The sequence below is a fragment of the Kogia breviceps genome, chromosome 18 (genome assembly GCF_026419965.1).
Source record: "Kogia breviceps isolate mKogBre1 chromosome 18, mKogBre1 haplotype 1, whole genome shotgun sequence".
Taxonomy (NCBI): domain Eukaryota; kingdom Metazoa; phylum Chordata; class Mammalia; order Artiodactyla; family Physeteridae; genus Kogia; species Kogia breviceps.
In genome coordinates, this window is record NC_081327.1 from 41,418,905 (window position 1) to 41,437,592 (window position 18,688).

Below are 18,688 nucleotides of genomic sequence, written 5' to 3' on the forward strand. Positions count from 1 at the left end.
AACCACAGCCTTAATCCGCATTTTTAAACACAGCTTTCAGGTGTTTGGGGGACTACATTATTATCTAATCTTGTCTTTGGGAACAGATGATACAGCTCTTCTGAAATCACGTCTACTGAGAGTGGCTATTTACTTGCCCCCACCCCATCTTTATCTCCATACAAAATTGCCAGGAAATGTCCACTCCTTCAGAGGAGTTATTTTTCTTCTCAAATTGAAGGCAATACATTGTCCATAGCTCATTTCAGGGCAAACATTAACATCTTCCTCCAATTCAGGAAGGCATGCTTTGACAGGCCATTGTTTTCTGTCGGAGCAGAGCCAATACCAAGACGATGCCAGGTAAAACATGCCCAGCTTAAAGCCCAAGTGTTTGTGTCTTGGTTTTCAGGGTCCTCAGATGCAGCAGGAAAGCTTTAGTCATTCACCTCCATCCAGTGGATGTTTGTAAATGTCTTGCTGTCCATTTTGTCAATGAACAGGCAGCCCTGCAAGTGGTCCATCTCATGCTGGATAATGCGGGCTGCCCACCCACTGGCCTGCCACACCACCTGCTCTCCTCCGGGGTCCATCCCTGCAAAGGAAGGTACAGCCTGGGTGAGGACATGCTGAACTGCATCATTCTCAACCTACTTAGCCTTTCCTTGCCCCTGGCTGTTCCTATTTACAAGAGGCAATATCAGAAGGGAATGCAGACAGCAGCCCCTATGCTTCCTAGGAAAGAAGTCTGAACTCTGCCTCTTACCAAGTATTCAGCCTGGTTCCCAACTCTGACGAGTAGGTTGCTGGGTTTGCTATGGGGCTGAAATGAGAAATGATCTTCCCAAGTGACTTGCTGAAGAGGAACAATCATCCCAACCCCAGCAAAGAATCACAATCTGCAAAACATCCTGTGGTATGACAGGTAATGGCTTATCACTTTGGGTTAGGCAAAGCTGGGTTCTACTTCTCCCATTCCACATGACAGATCTAAAAGAGTGTGTGTGTGTGAGTGAGACAGAAAAACACACAAGGTGAGTGACAGGGCAGAGGACGTGGTGTAAGCTAACAGGGGAACCAGGCCACCGTCCCAAACCTCCAACCCCCCAACCCTGTGCCCCACTTGAGCTGGCTCTGCTCTCACAGGCGCCTCCCGCCTCATCCCATTACATCAGTCCTGAATTTTGTCCACTCCAGGGTCTGCTCGTGGGCAGGTAGGCTCCGCCGATCAGCCATCAACATGTCTACGCTCTAACTGGAACTTTGCGGAAACCGTTTCGTGGTCCGAGGCCGCCGCCTCCGCAGGTTAAAGGGGAGCACATATTTACCCATCCGCCCCAGGGACCCCACCGCCCCTCACCTGAGAGCTGCACCGCCTGGAAGCGGGGCACGCAGGCCAGGAAGCCGCTGATGCTCTCGCAGCCCTCGGGGAAGGTGACCAGGCGGCTGTCCAGCACACGCAGGCTGGGGTTCACGAACACGCGCAGGGGGAAGGTTTCCATCTGACGGGCCTCACGCATGCGCCGAGCGCATGCGCGGAAGAGCGCCTCGGGGAACTCGACCGCCAGCACCTGCAGCGGGACTCCGAGCTGCGGCGCGCTCAAGCCCACGCAGCGGCGGCGCCGCATCACCTGCACCAGCCGTTGCACCAGCCGCTGCAGCTCGGGTCCCGCCAGCTGCGCCGGCTCTACCGGGGCCGCCACGGCTCTCAGCACCGGGTCCCCGACCTGGCACACGCGCGGGTACGGCGGCTCCGGCGCTCCCTGCACCAGACGCCGCACGTAGCGCCAGTAGGAGCGCCGCCGCGCCGGGCCCTCGAGGCCATCCGGGGGGGACGTGGAGCTGCAGGCCCGGGCGCCGTCGCCCGCTGCCCGCTCTCTCCACTGCAAGGCCGGCCGCACGCAGCCACGCGGCCGCAGCCACCGCAGCAGCAGCCCAGCCCCCAGCTGACCCATGGCGCGTGGAGCAGAGCCGCCAGCCCGGACGCGTCCCTCGCCGGCCCCCGTAGACCAAGCTCTCGCCCCCAGGGACGCCAGGAAGTGCAGTTCCCGCGGGCCTTCCGGGAACGCCGGCGCCGCTCACACATAGCAGCCTGCCTCTGGGTGGCGTCTGTCAGCTTTATTATTTAATTCCATTTCTTATAGTTTAATCAAGCATTTACAAGAATATCCAGGAGATTCTCCCTTTAATTATGCCTTCGCAGCCTCTCCCACGCGCGGCAACGCCCGTTCCCACCGGCGCTCCAGTAAGCCCGCCCCTCTGTCGCCGGGGCCCCGGTACCCGCCGCACCGGCCCGGGCGCAGGGGGCACCTGTCAAGTGCCTGCACTAGGCTCTTCGGCGGCCTGCGGGGGTCCCGCGGATCCCACCTCCTGTTGCCCCCCGTCAGGGAAAGCCGGGGTGACAGGTTCGAGGACTGGCCCCTCGGCGGGGGTTTCTGGAGCTGGAGCTGTGAGCTCAGGGACTAGCACCTCGTCGTCTAGACAGAAGGCCATCTCTCTCTTCGGCAGGATAAAGGCCAGAGGCTCCTGGACGACGCTGACGTTCACACGCCCCAGGTTTCCGTACTTGGAGAGCTGAGTGGGTGGAATGCCTGGCCCAGATGGTAAAGAATACAAGGGGAAAAAGCGTTTAATAATGTGTCACAGGTAAAAAAAACAAAACACTAATTGGAAGTAACGAACACAGTTACCATATTTCAATACAGTAAAAATCACCTTTGTGATATGGGACAGGCACCTACGCTGTAAAGCCGGACTTTGAAGGTAATGGGAACAACACAGTGCAGGATGGATGGAGACAGAAAGCACCAGGAGAGCCTCAGCAGGGAAGCCATTCCCTGGACAGGCCCAAGGAAAAGCTGGGGGAGCAGAGAGCAGCCACTCTGCTGGTGGGATCACTGGCCCACTACCCTTTGGGAAATTGTGCCTCCCACACCCCCTTCACAGGCACAGAGAGAGGGGGCATAGGGAAGGGAAGGGGAATTCTAAAAAATATTTTTAAAACACCATCTGTAAACATTTCATGTCAATGGAATCATACATTATGTGGTTCTTTTGTGACTGGCTTCTTCCACTTAGCCAGATATAAACATAATGTATGATTCTGTTGATAAGAAATGTCCAGAAAGGGCAAATCTACTGCAACAAAAAGATTAGTGGCTGCCAGGGACTAAGGGCAAGATTGGGGAATGACCACAAATGAACACCGGGGATCTTTCTAAAACTAGATGGTAGTAATGGTTGCACACCTGTGTACACTTACTAAAAACCTTGAATTTTACAAATAGGTAAATTATTTAGTATGTGAATTATGTCAATAAAATAGTTTAAAAAATCTTTTCCCTTCTCTTACCTAAGGTCTGTGCCATCTGAGCTGGAGGAAAAAGGACTTGGAGACAGCGATTTAAATAAGGAACGAGGTCTTCTAGGAAGACAGTGCAAAACTGGATGAAGAGCTCTTGCTCCCCACTGCTGAAGGCAGCCTCTTCGGCACGATGGAAGGCCAAGATTACTTTTGTTACCTAAGAAACAAGGGCACCATCAATCACTGGGTTAGTCTATCATCATCAGCAGTGTATAAAACTAGGTACAAATGTGCACCCCTCAAGTTTTCATGAAGTTGTTCCAAACAATACATGATAATATTATCTTGTTTAAATTCACAATTATGGTCAATCTTCACACTTCTGTCACTTCACTGATGTACTTCTTATCCAACTAGTTGTATTACTAGTGCAGTTTCCAGTTCCAGTGGAGGAGCATCATGAAGTTATACACAGAGTACATTGCTTTTGGCTCCCATGGGAGATGGACCAGAACTATGGTGGATGTAGGAAGATGAAGCAACGCTATAAAAAGTTTCTACTGAGTAAGGCCTCTGAAGTTCCACAATGCTAGAACCACTAGAAAATTGTAAAGGAGGAAAAAATAGAGCTGGAAAAGAAGTTCCACATACAAATAACAGCCTAGCTGACATTACAGGCAGGTGTCACAGTGACAGGGTTAAGAACAAAAACTCTGGGGAATTCCCTGGCAGTCCAGTGGTTAGAGCTCTGTGCTTTCACTGCCCAGGGCCCAGGTTCAATCTCTGTCACAAGCCAAGAGGCATGGCCAAACAAATAAATAAGTAAATAACATAGACTCTGGTGCCAGACGTTCTGGGCTCAAACTCCAGCTGTGCCACTCACTGGTTCTGTGGCCTCTAAGTGATTACTTAAGCACCCCACGCCCTCTGTGCCTGAGTTCCCTCATCTATAAAGTAGGGCCAGCAACAAGACCTAACCTCATAGGGTTGTGAGGATTAAGTTTTAATATGTGTAAAGTATGATAAATTACGTGGCATGAAGTAAGCTCTAAATGAATATTAGCTAATTACCATTATCTGAATTTCACTGACCCTAAAAAGCTTCATTGCTCATGCTTCCTTGCTCTTTCTTACAAGAGGACATCAACAGCAAGATTTTATACAACCACGTCACAGCTGCCACCTGGTTGACAGCAACTGTAAGATGTCCTCAATTATAAGAAGCACCCAATATCTAAAGATTTAATGTGTAAAAAATGTGCACCATACTCGGATATTAGCAATATTGGTAGTATTACTTGTATTAGGCAGAATTCTAATATGGCTCTTGTAATCCCCGCCCCCTGGTATCCACTCCTTTGTGTAATCTCCTCCCCTTGAGTGCAGGCAGAATCTCTGACTTGTTTCTAGCCCACAGAATATGGCAAAGGTGAAGGATTTGGCAGTTTTAATTAACATCCCTAACCGGCTGACTGAATTAATGAAAAGAGAGGTTATCCTGGGTGGGCCTACCCTAATTAGATGAGCCTCTTACAAGAGGGTTGAGGACTCCCCGAAAGGAGACTTAGCAAGGAGAGATGCTCTCCCATTGGCCGTGAAGAATCAAAAAGCCACACTGAACTGCCTATGGAGTGGGCTGGTCTCTAGTAGGAGTTGAGGGCCTCAGTCCTACAACCGCAAGGAACAGAAATCTGCCACTGTAAGTGAGCTTGAAAGGAGGGGACCCTGAGCTGCAGATGAGTCCACAGCCTGGCCAACACCTTGACTGCAACATTGTGAACAGAGGACCAACCCATTTAGGCTGTGCCTGGACTCCTGACCGACAGAAACTGAGACATGATAAATGTGTGTTGTTTTAAGCTGCTATGTTTGTGTGAGTTTGTTATGCAGCAATAGAAAATCAATATATTACTGAACCACTACTACAGGTGAGACACTTCATGAAAGGGGACTAACCAGAGCTTTTCAACCAGAAAAACCTCTAAAACCACACTAAACCGAAGTCAGCAGGCACCACTGTCACACAGACTGGTTTATTACAAAAGTCTGGCCACCTGTTACTAAAGGAGGCCCCAGAAGAGAGCCAACGGTATGTGCTCACCTTGGCAAGGGCGTCCTCCAGGGCCGCGGTCACATCCTGCGCCAGGGCCATGGGGCAGCAGAGGCGCAGATCATTGAAGGCGACCAGAATATTGTTGAGGAAGCAGGCAAGGGGTGGGAAGTCTAAGAGCACCATGGGCGGCTGCAGGGTTCCCGGCTGAGTTTCTGGAACAGCAGCAGGCAGGTTACTGCCGCTCAGGATGGCTGGAGCTGAGATGAGGGTGTAGGAGTTCATTTCATCCTGGAACTTCTCAACCGTTTCCTGAATTGCTTTCTGGAAAGTGCCGATAGCCACTCGCTGGAAAACGGGAGCTAACTGACCCCGGAAATCAGCCCCTACCCGGCTGAAAGACAGTCCAAAGTACATGCACTGGCCCAGCAGAGAGTCCAGACGGCTGCCTATCCCTCGGTTAAGGTCGGTCTCCAGCACCTGCAGGAATTGTGAGACTTTCTGCAGCACCCAGCCATGGAAGATGGCACTCTCATTCACGGTGTGCTCGCCCATGGCAGGGGGCAGCAACGGGTCCTCGTCTGAGAAGATGGCACGGTACTGGGTGATAATATCGAACAGATGGACACGGCAGGCCTCGATGGTTTTCGTGATGTGGAAATAGGGATCATCGCTGGGGATGGCAGTCAGGATAGAACGGAGCCAAGCATCTCGGGCCTGAAGAAACTTGACCCTCAACTCAGCCTCGGTGAAGACATCCATTTGCCGTAAGAAGCCAATGACACGGAGGCAGGCAGGGAGCTGGATGTTGGTCCTCAGTTGTTGGATCAGCTGGCTCAGCATCAGCTGCATGGACTGGCGCACTTCGTTCACAATGCCCTGACGACACAGGGGGTGAGTCACCACGCTGGGAAAGACACTCCCTGGAACCCATTCCACTAACCCTGAATACTGCAGACCAACATTCCCACTGCTGTCCTGACATACGAAGTAGATTTCCTAAAACTGATGCATACAGGTTCACCACAAAGATTTGGTTCACAGTGGCCTACGGGCCCCGCCTGGTTCTCCTTCTCTCACCTGCTTCCTAACGCTCTCCCCTTGCTCACTGCAGTCCAGCCAGAATGCTATCTTTATACTTCAAACACTCCAACTTCTTCCCTCCTTAGCCTGCTATACTTGTTCATACCACTTTCTGGTTTGCTCTCCCCCCACATCTTCATGTGGCTGGCTCCTTCTCGTCATCTGGGTCTCAGCTTAAATGTTATCTCACCAGAAGAGCCTTTCCTGACCACTCTACCTAGAGTAACCCACCTTTGCCTCCTGCCCCATTCCCTCGTTTATTTTGTTAAGATAGTTAACACTATCTGAAAGGATATTATTTATTTATTTGCCAACTAGCAGCTTATGAGAGCCAAGGCCTTGTCTTTGTTCACAATGTTTCCCCAGCAGCTAGATCAATGCCTGGCACATGATTAATATTTATCAGCTGACTGAATAATAAATGTATGTTTTATGATCAAGCCTGCCTGCCTCGCAGAAACTGATGTGAAAAATGCAAGGGGTTTCCCTAAGGTTTCTGCCTAAAGGGTCAGTGATGACCACAGAATTACTGATAACAAGAACATCAGTTTGAGTCCTCTGTGGGCACGTTGGCTACCTGGATGACAGGGATGGAGGAGTATTTCCTTTCCAGTCGGCGTACATAGGCTGCAAGCTCCAGGGCCTCTTCATAATAGCTGTTCCGGACACAGGTGTCCATGAGCTGAGGGATCTCCAGGATTTCCAGGATTTCCGTGTGCCGGTTTAGAGTCAGGGTGTTCATTCGGCGATTGGAGCTGATCTCCTCAGCCTCTTTCACAAAATTCCTAGTAACAATCAGGAGTACATTGGTGGTTCACTGCTCTGCATCCAAACCTTAGCTACAAATACCAAGCACTTACTATGAACTGAGCACTGGGCTGATTTATCTGATTTAATCTTCACACCAACCCCATTAGGTAAGTACTTTTACCCTTCAGGAAATTTTAATCCCAGAGATTTTAAGCAACTTGTCCAAGATCACACAACTAATAAGTGATAAAAAGATTTGAACCCAGATCTGCCAGTTAACAAGCTGTGGCAAGGTACTTAGGCTCTCCTGTTTCTTCATTGGTAAAATAGTTAACAGGACCCACCTCATAAGGATGTGAGGATTAAATGAGATGATGTATATAAAGCATTTAACATAGGACCTGATATGGAGTATATGTTCCTTTAATAACAGCTATTTTTATTATTTTCATAATGCTCTAACTAGCCTAGAACTACAGCCTTACCCCCAAGTTCCCTCAGCCTCTTAATCTTCTCCTATGCTATGGTCCAACCTCAGTTCCTGCTACAGTCTCCATTTCTTCTTGGTAACTGCAGACACCTGCTTTGTGAAGCCCTCCATCTATTTTAGGGGATTGGAAGGTATGAAAGCTATTCTCAAATATGCAAAGACTCAAAAGAAAACTTAAACTTTTATCACGAAAGACTGGAAAGCAGAATTAGGGATAATTGATTGAGGGTCGAGGGTGGGAGAATATGGGTCAAAAAGGAAAAAAAAATTTTTTTTTTTTGGATGATGATTTTTACTGTCCCCAAATGGGAGGATTTCCTTGTCAGCCTCCTATCAATGAACGGTTTCGAGCAGATGACCTCTGGTCCAAGCTGATGTGTGTTTGTGTGTTGTGTGTATAGGTTTACATAAATATGCACGTATATTAACCTGACAATTGTAGAGTGTTAACTATGTCAGACCCAATGATAAGTGCTTTGCATGGATTCTCTTTTATTTAGTGCTCACAACAGCCCTATGAGAGAGGGACGTGCTGCTGGGTTCCAATTCTGACTTCGAAACTTACTAGCTGTGCCCTGGGACGGTCACTAACCTCTGTGTCTCAACTTCCTCATACACAAAATGCAAATAACAATACCTACCTCGAAGGCTGCTGTGCAGTTTAAATGGATTAATGAAATGCTCAGAGGAGAACCTGGCATATGGTAAGCGCTATCTAAGTGTTAGCTATTTCTATAGTCGTAAACGATAGCGATTACAGGTATTAAAAGCCCCTTTAGCACCAGACCCGCCGCACCTGCAGCTCTGTTGGAAGCTGGGCAAGCGGTCGAGCAGGCGGCCAAGCGACTCCTCCACGTCGCCAAAGAGGCGGTGGATGCGCTCGGTGCACTCGGCGCCGCGGATGAAGGTCTTGTAGTTGGCGAAGGCCAAGTCGCGCGTCTGCTGCAGCAGCTGCGCTCGCTCCTCGGCCAGGCGGTCGGGCTCGCGCCGCAGCCGCTCCAGCCCCGAGCCGCTCAACTCCCTGAGGTAGCGGCCCACGTCGGGCCGCTCCCGCCACTGGGCCTCCGGGAAGCGGTCCCGGAACAGCGACGCCAGGAGCCCTTCATCCTCCACCTCCTCGACAGCAGCCGCGGTGGCCGTCGCCGTGGCCGTAGTCGAGGGTGGGAGAGTCGCCGTCGCCGCCATCTTCTCAGCAGCAGCGTCACTTCCCCTCCCGCTCAACGAGGGCGCTGACTCCGTAGAACCCAAAGCAGCCGGGCGCACTTCCGGTCTCTATGGTTTCTCATCAAGCCCTCTTTCTTTCCACGATAGTCGTCCGGGTTACGGGGCGTAACGTGGGGAACGACTGGAAAGCAGCTAGAGAGGCAGGCTTTGAGGTTGCCAAGGAGCGGCTGGCAGCTGATCTTCCGTTTCCGGTAACTGAGGCACGAGGATCCGGCGTTCCGACCCAGCGGGAAAATGCGGCCTCTGACTGAAGAGGAGACGCGAGTAATGTTTGAGAAGATAGCAAAATAGTAAGAGTGCGCGGGGCAGAGGAGGAAGTGTGTGGGTGGCGGGGAGGGGCGTGGGTGGAGCGGGGGGCGCGGTACCGGGACGAGTCCGGGCGCGGCCTCCAGTCCTCCTTTTGCTCTCAGCATCGGGGAGAATCTGCAGCTGCTGGTCGACAGGCCCGACGGCACCTACTGTTTCAGGCTGCACAACGACCGGGTCTACTACGTGAGGTGAGGCGGCGTGGGGCCGGGTAGGCAGCATGGAGCCGGGTGGGGGCCTGGGTCCCTCCAACCTCCCTCATCTGACACTGCCTTTTTCTTTATCCCTTCAGTGAGAAGATTTTGAAGTTGGCCGCCAACATCTCCGGTGACAAGCTGGTGTCGCTGGGGACGTGCTTCGGAAAATTCACGAAGACCCACAAGTTTCGGTTGCACATCACGGCTCTGGATTACCTCGCACCGTACGCCAAGGTTTGTGGGGTGGTGTCAGTCCGCCACTGGGGATGGAGGAAGTCTAGGCTGAGGGCCACATCAGAAGGCAGAATTGGGCACCTTTTCTGCGACGGAGTCCCTGACGGTGCTTAGGGTCAGTGCCAGCACCTGGAGATGTGTGTACATCTTGCTGCCTGGGCGTGGTCGGGGCTCAGAAGTAGGAGCCCTGTGTGGCCGCGTAGCGGTAGTTATCTCCAGCAGAAACTGAAAGGGCTATGCAGACCCAGCTCAAGACCGAAAAGCAAATAGGTGGCTGTGAAGAGGAGCGTAGTGGGGTACAGAAAAAGAACTGTTACACTGCCCATGGGAGAAGTTGATTGTAGAGTCGAGGTAAGAACCTCTTGGCAGGTCTCTTCAGGGGGTGAACATATTAAGGGAAGCATGATTCTTTCTCTCTTTTCTTTAAAATTCACGTTACAAGACAGACGAACCTCCCGGGTGAAATATAAAGCACGGGGCATATGGTCAGTAATATCTTAATAATCTTGTATGGAGACAGATAACACGACACAGATACAATAACTTTGTATCATTGTGATCCTTTTGTAATGTATAGAAATATCAGATCACTGCAACTAACATAGTATTGTAGATTACTATACTTCAACTGAAAAGAAAATAAATAAAATAACCGAAAAAACTTAGTTCATAAGGGAAAAAAAAAGAAAGAAATTAACCATGGATCTAGCAGTTAGCCTATCTGCAGGGGTCTAACTATTTAGCATTTTTATGTCTCTTGGATTTAATTCTCTTTATTACAGTATAAAGTGTGGATAAAACCTGGAGCAGAGCAATCCTTCCTGTATGGGAACCATGTGCTGAAATCTGGACTTGGTCGAATCACTGAAAATACTTCTCAGTACCAGGGAGTCGTGGTGTACTCCATGGCAGACATCCCTTTGGTGAGTAGAGATGGTTGCTGTTAAAAAATCAAGTATCTTTTTATTAAAGATGGATGTATTTTCAGTCTGCGCCTGAAAGACTAAATTCTCAGCACCTTTTGAATTCTTCAAAGAACTGTATCTTTTCGTCTTTGTTGTTTCCAGACCTCAATACGTACTTATTGAATGACTTGAGTGAATCAGTGTCTCTTCTTTTGAATCCCAGGGTTTTGGGGTGGCAGCAAAGTCTACACAAGACTGCAGGAAAGTAGACCCCATGGCGATTGTGGTATTTCATCAAGCAGACATTGGGGAATATGTGCGGCATGAAGAGACATTGACTTAAAACGAAATCATCGCGAGGACTTATGGCTGTGTGGAAGGGCCTAGCTTTGTTTCCTGTGTCTGTGTAGGCTCCACCATCATGTTGAATTTTGTCAACACTGTGACCTCTTCAGGGACTTTTTAGTTTAATGTTCTATTATGGATTAATGCAGGCTGGATTCTTATTATGCAGAAATGGCTCAAAAACGGGGTTTCGGATCTTTGTGATTATGACTAACTAGAATGCTGTGTTTTTTATTTGAATCAGAGGGCTTCTTGTTTTGAGTAACGGTTCTAAATTGTTGGAACTGAGGACAAGAATAGCATATTGTTGTTATCTGTGATAACACTGTTTTCCAAACACGTGATAAGAACGTAATGAGTTTTCTTATTTATTAATACTATGAAAGATAGATATTGCCATCAGGATAGTAGATCATGTGTGGGATTTTACAAATGAAATTTGGATAAAATAGTAAGAGCAGTTTATTCTGCCGATTTTCTTTACGGTAGGTGCTGTGTAGTGTGGAAAAAAAACTTGGATTCAAACACCAGTTCTCACATCTACCAGCTCTATGGCCTTAGATGAGTCATTAAACTTTAATAAGCTTCATTTCCTTCTGTTTCAAAAAGCAGCCCAGCCGTCTTCCTAAGAATAGTTTTTAGAAGTAGAAATCATGATCATAAAGCACCTAGCACAGTGCCTGGCAAATAAGAGTGTTGAATAAATGGTAAGAATTATTTCTGTAATGTTAATACTGAGTATTTCTGTTACTAAGAGTAGGATCTTATGAACATAATTTTATTATCTTGGCTTTTACAAGCGGTTTTCTCGCTCTTTTTCTTGAATGGTATGATCCCAGGCTGAATGTTATTTTTATCACCTTGATTTCTAAAACAATTTCTCTTATAAATCTTTTGGTTTTTTTTTTTTTTAATTAAAAAATTTTTTTTATTGTAGTATAGTTGACGTAGAATATTGGGTTAGTTTCAGGTGTACAGCAAAGTGATTCATGTATACATATATTCTTACAAATCTTTAATTACCTGACTGGACAAAAAGCACTAATCAGAGACCCTGAAATAATAATTTAGCTCCTTCATCCTTCTCCCATGCCTTCCAAAATTATTTTTAGAATTACTAAAATATTTTTTAGTGAAAAACATATCACAGACAAAAAAAATTTTTAAGTACCTGTATTGTAAAGCAATTTCTTTAGTGCATATACTGCTTAATTTAAATTCCAAAGGTGACATCTCTAAAAATAAATCATTTTTCAATTACAAAAAAGCACTCTACCTACTCCTGTTTTTGTATGCAACATAAACATATAAAACCCAGTTTTATATGTTTTAGTCCCATTTTTTTCAACTTTTCTCCCTTCCAAGGTTCTCTGTTAATTTCTAAATAGACATAGTGAAGGTTAAGGGGCTGCAGTACGATGGACAGTATTTTGATGGTAGCATTTAGTGTGTACTTTAGAAATAGTCAACGTCGAAAGCTTACACACTTTTATTTATTGCTATTTTGCCTGTGTAGATGAGCGCAATAGGCTACAACTGCCTAACAAGAAAAGTTTTTTCCCCGATAACTTTACAAAGATTTGAGAGAGCTTGTGCCCCAGAAGAAAAGAGCCAGGGGCACTGTAGTTGTTCGAGCTTAGCATCTTGGCTTCTTTGTGTCTGTAGTCGTTGGGATGTTGAAGAGACGCTTCACGAAATACAGCTGCAGGATCCCAGAAAGAATAATAACAAGGCTCTGGGCTGTCGACCACCAATTCACATAGTTATAGTTTGACTGGAGTAGGAAAGAGTCAGCCGTTTTTCTCATGCGAGCGAAGTTGTAGTATCGCCACATGTGAAAGATATTGTTCTGCAGCTTTCGTGTACTTTTCTGCAGGACAGAAAATGAAATACAGAAAGTGTTCCTCCCTAACCTCATCTAGCCTCACCTGGGTACCCACCAGCACTAACCTAGTTCATCTGGAAGTTGAGTAACGTATGATTTTGTGATATGTAATAAGTTGGCTATTGGAGTTGTTGATAAATGGTAGTTTTGTTGTCTATGAAAAAATGGCCTGGACTTCAGTTTTAAAAAAATAATTTTTATAATGAAAAACTTCAGTGCTGAAACTAGAAAGTTCCTCCAGAGTATCTCTAGATTTAGACCATGTACTCAGCACATCATTGCCCTTCTGGGTGATGTCTTCTGTTCTTTGTATATGGTAAAAGATAAGGGCCTGCAAATTTTGATGGAAGGGCCAGACAGTAAATATTCTAGGCTTTGCAGGCCATATAGTCTCTTGCAACTACTAAGCTTTGCCACTGTAGCACAAAAGCAGCCATAGACAATATGTCCAGTTAGCTGTCCCTCATTATCAGTGGGGAGCTGGATTCCAGGACCTGCAGAGGATGCTGAAGTCCCATAGTCGGCCCTCCGCATCTGCAGGTTCTGCATCTGCAGATACAGAGGGCCAACTGTAATTGTCAAATGAGCATGGCCGTGTTCTAGTCAAACTTCACTTACGAAAACAGTCAATGAGCTTTTGTGCATCAAGGAGATTATCAAGAAAGTCAAGAGATAGCCAAGAGAATGGGATAAAATATTTGCAAATCATATATCTGATAAGAGACTTGTATCCAGAATATATAAAGAACTCTTAGAACTCAACCATCAAAAGACAAATAACCAGATTTTAAAATGGGCAAAGGATTTGAATAGACATTTCTCCAAAAATAAATGAAAGGCCAAAAAACATATGCAGAGATGCTCAATGTCATTAGGGAGACACAACTCAAAAACCACAAGATACCACTTGTACCCACTAGGATTGCTACAGCAAAAAAAAACTATAACATGTTGGCAGGGATATGGAGAAATTGCAACACTCATACACTGCTGGTGGGAGTGTAAAATGGTTTAGCCACTGTGGAATATAGCAGTTCCTCACTGAAGGTAAAAAGTTACCACGTGTGCCAGCAGAGTATTCCGCTTATATATGTATAGAGATCAAAGCATGTTCACACAAAAATTTGTAGGCAAATGCTCACAGCAGAATTGTTTATGATAGCCAAAAAGTGGAAATAACTCAGGTCTACCAGCTGATAAATGTGCTATTTTAAGTATACAATAGAATACTCTTCATCCAGAAAAAGGAATGAAGTACTAATACATGGTACAATGTGGATGAACCTTGAAAACATGCTAAATAAAATAAGCCAAAGGCAAAAGTCCACATTGTATGATCCCATGTATATAAGTGTACAGAACAGGCAAATCTATATAAACAAAGTAGATTAGTGAGGGATTACCCAGGGCTGAGGGGCATGGGCAACACAGAGTGACTAATAGGTCTGCAGTTTCTTTTTGGGGTGATGAAACTATTCTGGAATTAGATGCTGGTAATGGTTGCAGGACCTTGTAAACCACTAAACTGTACACTTAAAAGTGGTGAATTGTATCTAAGTTAAAAAAACAAACAGGCAGTGGGCCAGATTTGGCCTGTGAACCGTTATTTGCCAATTCCTGGTATAAAACAAGTGAGGAATTTCAAGAGCTCCAAGTCACAAAATTAATTAAAGGCTTCAAATCCCTTTGCCTGTTTGTTTTCTACCCAGATGAGCCCTCACTCAGATGATATTACTCCCATAATTCTAATCTTTCTTCCAAATTTAAAGTAAGTTTCTCTCCCACAAAACAATTACCTCAATTGCATCCAAAGTATCATTCAGTTGTTTTCTTTCTTTCTTCTCTTTGTGGTCCATCTCAGGCCCCTCATAGAAGACTCCAAAATTGAGGTATACTTGCACAGAACCAAAGCGATTTTGCTGATTTTTTACACAAAGCTGATAAAAACCTGTAGGAATCCCTAGATCATTACCAAGTCTTGGTCTCCCACCCTCCCACCCTCTAGATTTCCCTGGAGATAAATGTTCTCCAATGTTAAATGTGCTACTATAGCACCTTCTTTTTACTTAGGAAGTACAAAATCCAGTTTTTGATGTGGTAGATACTGATCTTACCTGAAACTTATTTTACTAAATATTATTTATAATATTGTTTTGCCAAATATTAGTAGCTTTAGCTCTGTGTTGGATAGAAAATGTTTTTTTTCCTCTTTTTCAACGTATAATTGCCACATCTCTTAAGGAATTTCTGATTAAAAACATATTAAGAGCATAGTGTTTGCTTCTTGCATACCATTAGAGCTGGGATATCATCTTGAATTTGAAAGTAGGGAAAAAATGTATGCTTTGTGAATGAAAGAAGCTATCCTACTGGAGTAACTTCCTGCAAGGTGGTCTGTACGGGGGCTGATGGTTGGGGTATGTATTGGTGCTTGTTCTCAACTGGGGTCACCTCCCCGCGTGTGGTGATGGGGGAGGAGTGAGGAGGAGCAGGGTTGGAAAGGTGTGGCAGTGTATTTGATTGTCAAAATGACTGGAAGGCACTACTGGCATGTCACGTAGGGGCCAAAGATGCTGCATAAGGATGCTGACTATCCTGTGCCACGCAGTGAAGGGTTCTCTTATGTCCCTGTTGAGAAATAGTCCTTTTTTTGTGCACCTGGCTGGTAGAGAGGACAGTTCAAACTGACTGGTGCCGTCCAGGGTGAGGACAGTCTCGATCTGGCTGTAGGAATTTTCTGGTGACTGGAGAAGTGCTTTGTTGTAGAATGTGGATATTTTTCATGGCCGTGCATTTCCTTGTGTTCTGCTTTTTGGTAACTGGCTCAAGTGTTTTGATGACTGGAAAGAAATACTATCCCCTAATAAATTTATTAATTGGAATTCTGTTTCATAAATGGGTCTGCCTGTTTTGATCACTTTCCAATAATCTGGTTCATTGGAGATGATAAGATAAAATCGAGCTTCTGGACCCTGGAGTATTAGTCACCTGGAGACTGCTTCCAAACTGCCAGTGGACCGCTGATTAATGTCCTTGGCCATTGGCAGTCTCCAGGAAATCTGGTTTTTGGTGTTGAAGGCTAATCTTTTTCTTACTGTTTCACCATCCATATGTGAAAAAGCCAGAGCTTTTACATCTCAAGTACTTAATTAATTTCAATATTTCCTCATTATTTTCCCAATTTCAAAGAAACATATGATTATTTTAATAGCCGTGATGATGAAAACAGACCTGTCTCTTGGGTAGAGAAGTTAATCTGGCCCCGAACATTCTTAGAGGTGTCTATAAGGAAACCCTGTGGGGTATGTGCAGTGGCAGCAACATGCCGGTCATGTGACATTCCCAGTGTCCGCTGAACCTGCGGAGACACATTAAAGAGGGAGAAAAGCTCCTGCTGCATCATCAGGAAGCTAGCTGAACGGTAAGATTGACATCCAGTGACCATCAGCACAGTGGTTCTCAATCAGGGATGGTACTGCCCAACCCCCACTTTGAATTTGGGCTGAGACGTTGCCCTGGTGTTGTGAGTAGGGGAAGGGGGGCGGGGACAGCAATGCTGAACATCCTGCTGTGTTAGAAATAGTAAGCAGGGCAAAGAAATGACCCAAATGCCAATAGCACCCCTGGTAAGAAAACATGTCTCAGACCATGCAGCTGACATGTTGGTATGTATGAATCTGGCTGTAGAGTTCTTGGCTGAACTCACTTGGTTTTGACCTCCCAGGTGGTATACCAGATTTGGGCTTATTTGATGCTTGACAGTAAATAAATAAGGCATTCAATAGGTACTTGCCTCCAAGCTGCGTCTTGATAAGCCCAGGCTACAGTGACCTGACTAGTAGCTACTATTCTATTATAAATTCAGAGATAAGAAAAATCTCAGGGGCTTCCCTGGTGGCGCAGTGGTTGCGAGTCCGCCTGCCGATGCAGGGGACACGGGTTCGTGCCCCGGTCCGGGAAGATCCCACATGCCGCGAAGAGGCTGGGCCCGTGAGCCATGGCCGCTGCGCCTGCGCGTCCGGAGCCTGTGCCTCGCAAAGGGAGAGGCCACAACAGTGAGAGGCCCGCGTACCGCAAAAAAAAAAAAAAATCTCTGATAGGTTAATTTAAAATAAATTGTAAGTTACATTGGAGTAGAATAAGATCAACATAGTCTTTTACTCTGTAAACAAAATTTAGGAGGTTAATAGGTTTCTAAGATAAAGAACAAAGGAAATGAACAGCTTCTAAGTTTTCTGTTGAGCAGACCATCCTTGGGCACAGCATGGATTATAGTACTTGGCCTGTGAACAGGCAACTTGAAAACATTTACCTTCCTGAAAGGAATAGGTCTGTCTGACTGCATAGAGAAGGCTTGAGTTACTGATTCTCCAATTTGCTGGAATTACCCCTAAAGGCAAGAGAGTAAATGTTGCTCCCCCAACCGCATAAACTGAAGCGTCTTTGAAATCTCTGGGTTTGTCTCCAAAGTTCATGTGACTTTTCATTCAACTTGGTGCCATATCCATATTATGTTAATATTTAAAAAATGGATTCTTTCCCCTCCCATCTCTAAACTCGAGTAAGTGTGATGATTACCTCTCCAGGAAGAGGCACCCGGTTTGTCCCATGACTTTGAGCACATTTCCACAGCCCGCAATTTGAGAAGCTAAGCCATATGTTTTGGTGATTATTCATCCATCAAGAGTTTCCATTTAACTGCAGGTCTGTTTCATGAACAGGTGGGGAGTCACAGCATAATAAAGACTAGAACCTTCTGTTCATTTAAAACCTGGCCCCCTTTACAAAAGGAAATGAACAAACAAGAAAAACAAGTCCCCAGTATGACCAAGTACCCACCTCATAACTGAAATAGAAGTATCCAGTTTGGTGGGCAAATTGCCAAAAGCATTCTGTGCCTCCTGGAGGGATCATGACGGCAAAGTCATATCGATACGCACCACGGAAGAGGGGCTGCTCCCCAGAGCCACTAAGAGGTTCTGTCTTCTGGCTCCTTGCAGAGCTCCCTAGGTTCAGAACCACCAGTCCAACCCCAAAGAGCAAGGAGAACATGCTGCTCTCTGGAGACTGCTCTAACTGCTTGCAGTAGCCCAGTGCAACCAAGCAGTTTAGACAACTGCTGGGATAATCATTAACTCTGCAAGTCACACATAGGCCAGTCTCAGGGCCACACATAGATATTCCAGAATAGAACTGGCATGGTACCCCACGTTTGGCTCACAGGAAGGAATTTTGCGTTCACCTCAAAAACTCAGTGGCTTACCAGACCTACTTCACGGGTGCTAGGTAGAATCTATTACTTCAGAAGAGAGATTTCCACCCCTCCTCTGGGCCGTCATTTTTCAGTTCCTGCCTCTTGGGGGTAAACATTAGGCAGATTTATTTACAACCACCTGAATGTATGGACTCATTTCTTGGTACACAGTGGCTGGGGAGATTTTTCTCATTCGTATCAAATTGCTAGATGATACCTGTTGCTCCTATAAGAGGTGAGGGGCAACACCTGTTTCAACAGACCTCTTTCTGCCCAGTACTGCAGCTTAGGAGAGCGAAGCACAGCATGGAAGTGGGTGTAAAAATTTAAATGGATGAAGAATGAGCAAGAGACAGTGGCCAAACCCCTCCACTGATAATCCTCCTCATTCTACTACCTTCCACCTGACTGATACAATCATCTAAAGCTATCCAAAATCCACTTAAAGATTATTATAGGGACTTTACCGGTGGCGCAGTGGTTAAGAACCTGCCTGCCAGTGCAGGGGACACAGGTTCGATCCCTGGTCCAGGAAGATCCCACCTGCCGCGGAGCTACTAAGCCTGTGCGCCACAACTGCTGAGCCTGCACTTTAGAGCCTGCAAGCCACAACTACTGAGCCCTCGTGCCACAACTACTGAAGCCCACATGCCTAGAGCCTGTGCTCTGCAACAAGAGAAGC

The 18,688-nt window shown here is 46.3% G+C and overlaps 2 protein-coding genes across 6 annotated transcripts; one reads left to right on the forward strand and one right to left on the reverse strand.

Annotated features, from left to right (window-relative positions):
- Positions 1-8,950, reverse strand: LOC131744871 (conserved oligomeric Golgi complex subunit 8). Of its 4 annotated transcripts, XM_067018645.1 has the most exons (7): positions 8,453-8,915; positions 6,994-7,201; positions 5,385-6,212; positions 3,332-3,500; positions 2,395-2,570; position 770; positions 318-574 (listed from the first exon to the last, which is right to left on the reverse strand). In XM_067018645.1, the coding sequence occupies exons 1-7, from the start codon at positions 8,839-8,841 to the stop codon at positions 417-419; spliced, it is 1,929 nt and encodes a 642-aa protein (XP_066874746.1). In that variant the 5' UTR covers positions 8,842-8,915; the 3' UTR covers positions 318-416. The 4 variants fall into 4 exon arrangements, with proteins under 4 accessions (XP_058900899.1, XP_066874746.1, XP_066874747.1 ...); XM_059044848.2 differs by lacking the exons at positions 318-574; position 770 and having other exon boundaries at positions 2,079-2,570; positions 8,453-8,950; XM_067018646.1 differs by lacking the exons at position 770; positions 2,395-2,570; positions 3,332-3,500 and having other exon boundaries at positions 337-574; positions 8,453-8,917.
- NIP7 (nucleolar pre-rRNA processing protein NIP7) lies at positions 8,608-18,409 on the forward strand. 2 transcript variants are annotated; one of them, XM_059044919.2, is made up of 5 exons: positions 8,608-9,170; positions 9,291-9,377; positions 9,479-9,617; positions 10,400-10,540; positions 10,746-11,584. In XM_059044919.2, exons 1-5 carry the CDS (start codon positions 9,115-9,117, stop codon positions 10,863-10,865), a joined length of 543 nt encoding a protein of 180 aa, XP_058900902.1. In that variant the 5' UTR covers positions 8,608-9,114; the 3' UTR covers positions 10,866-11,584. The 2 variants fall into 2 exon arrangements, with proteins under 2 accessions (XP_058900902.1, XP_058900904.1); XM_059044921.2 differs by lacking the exon at positions 10,746-11,584 and adding an exon at positions 18,284-18,409 and having other exon boundaries at positions 8,993-9,170.
- Positions 18,410-18,688: the final 279 nt, after the last annotated feature.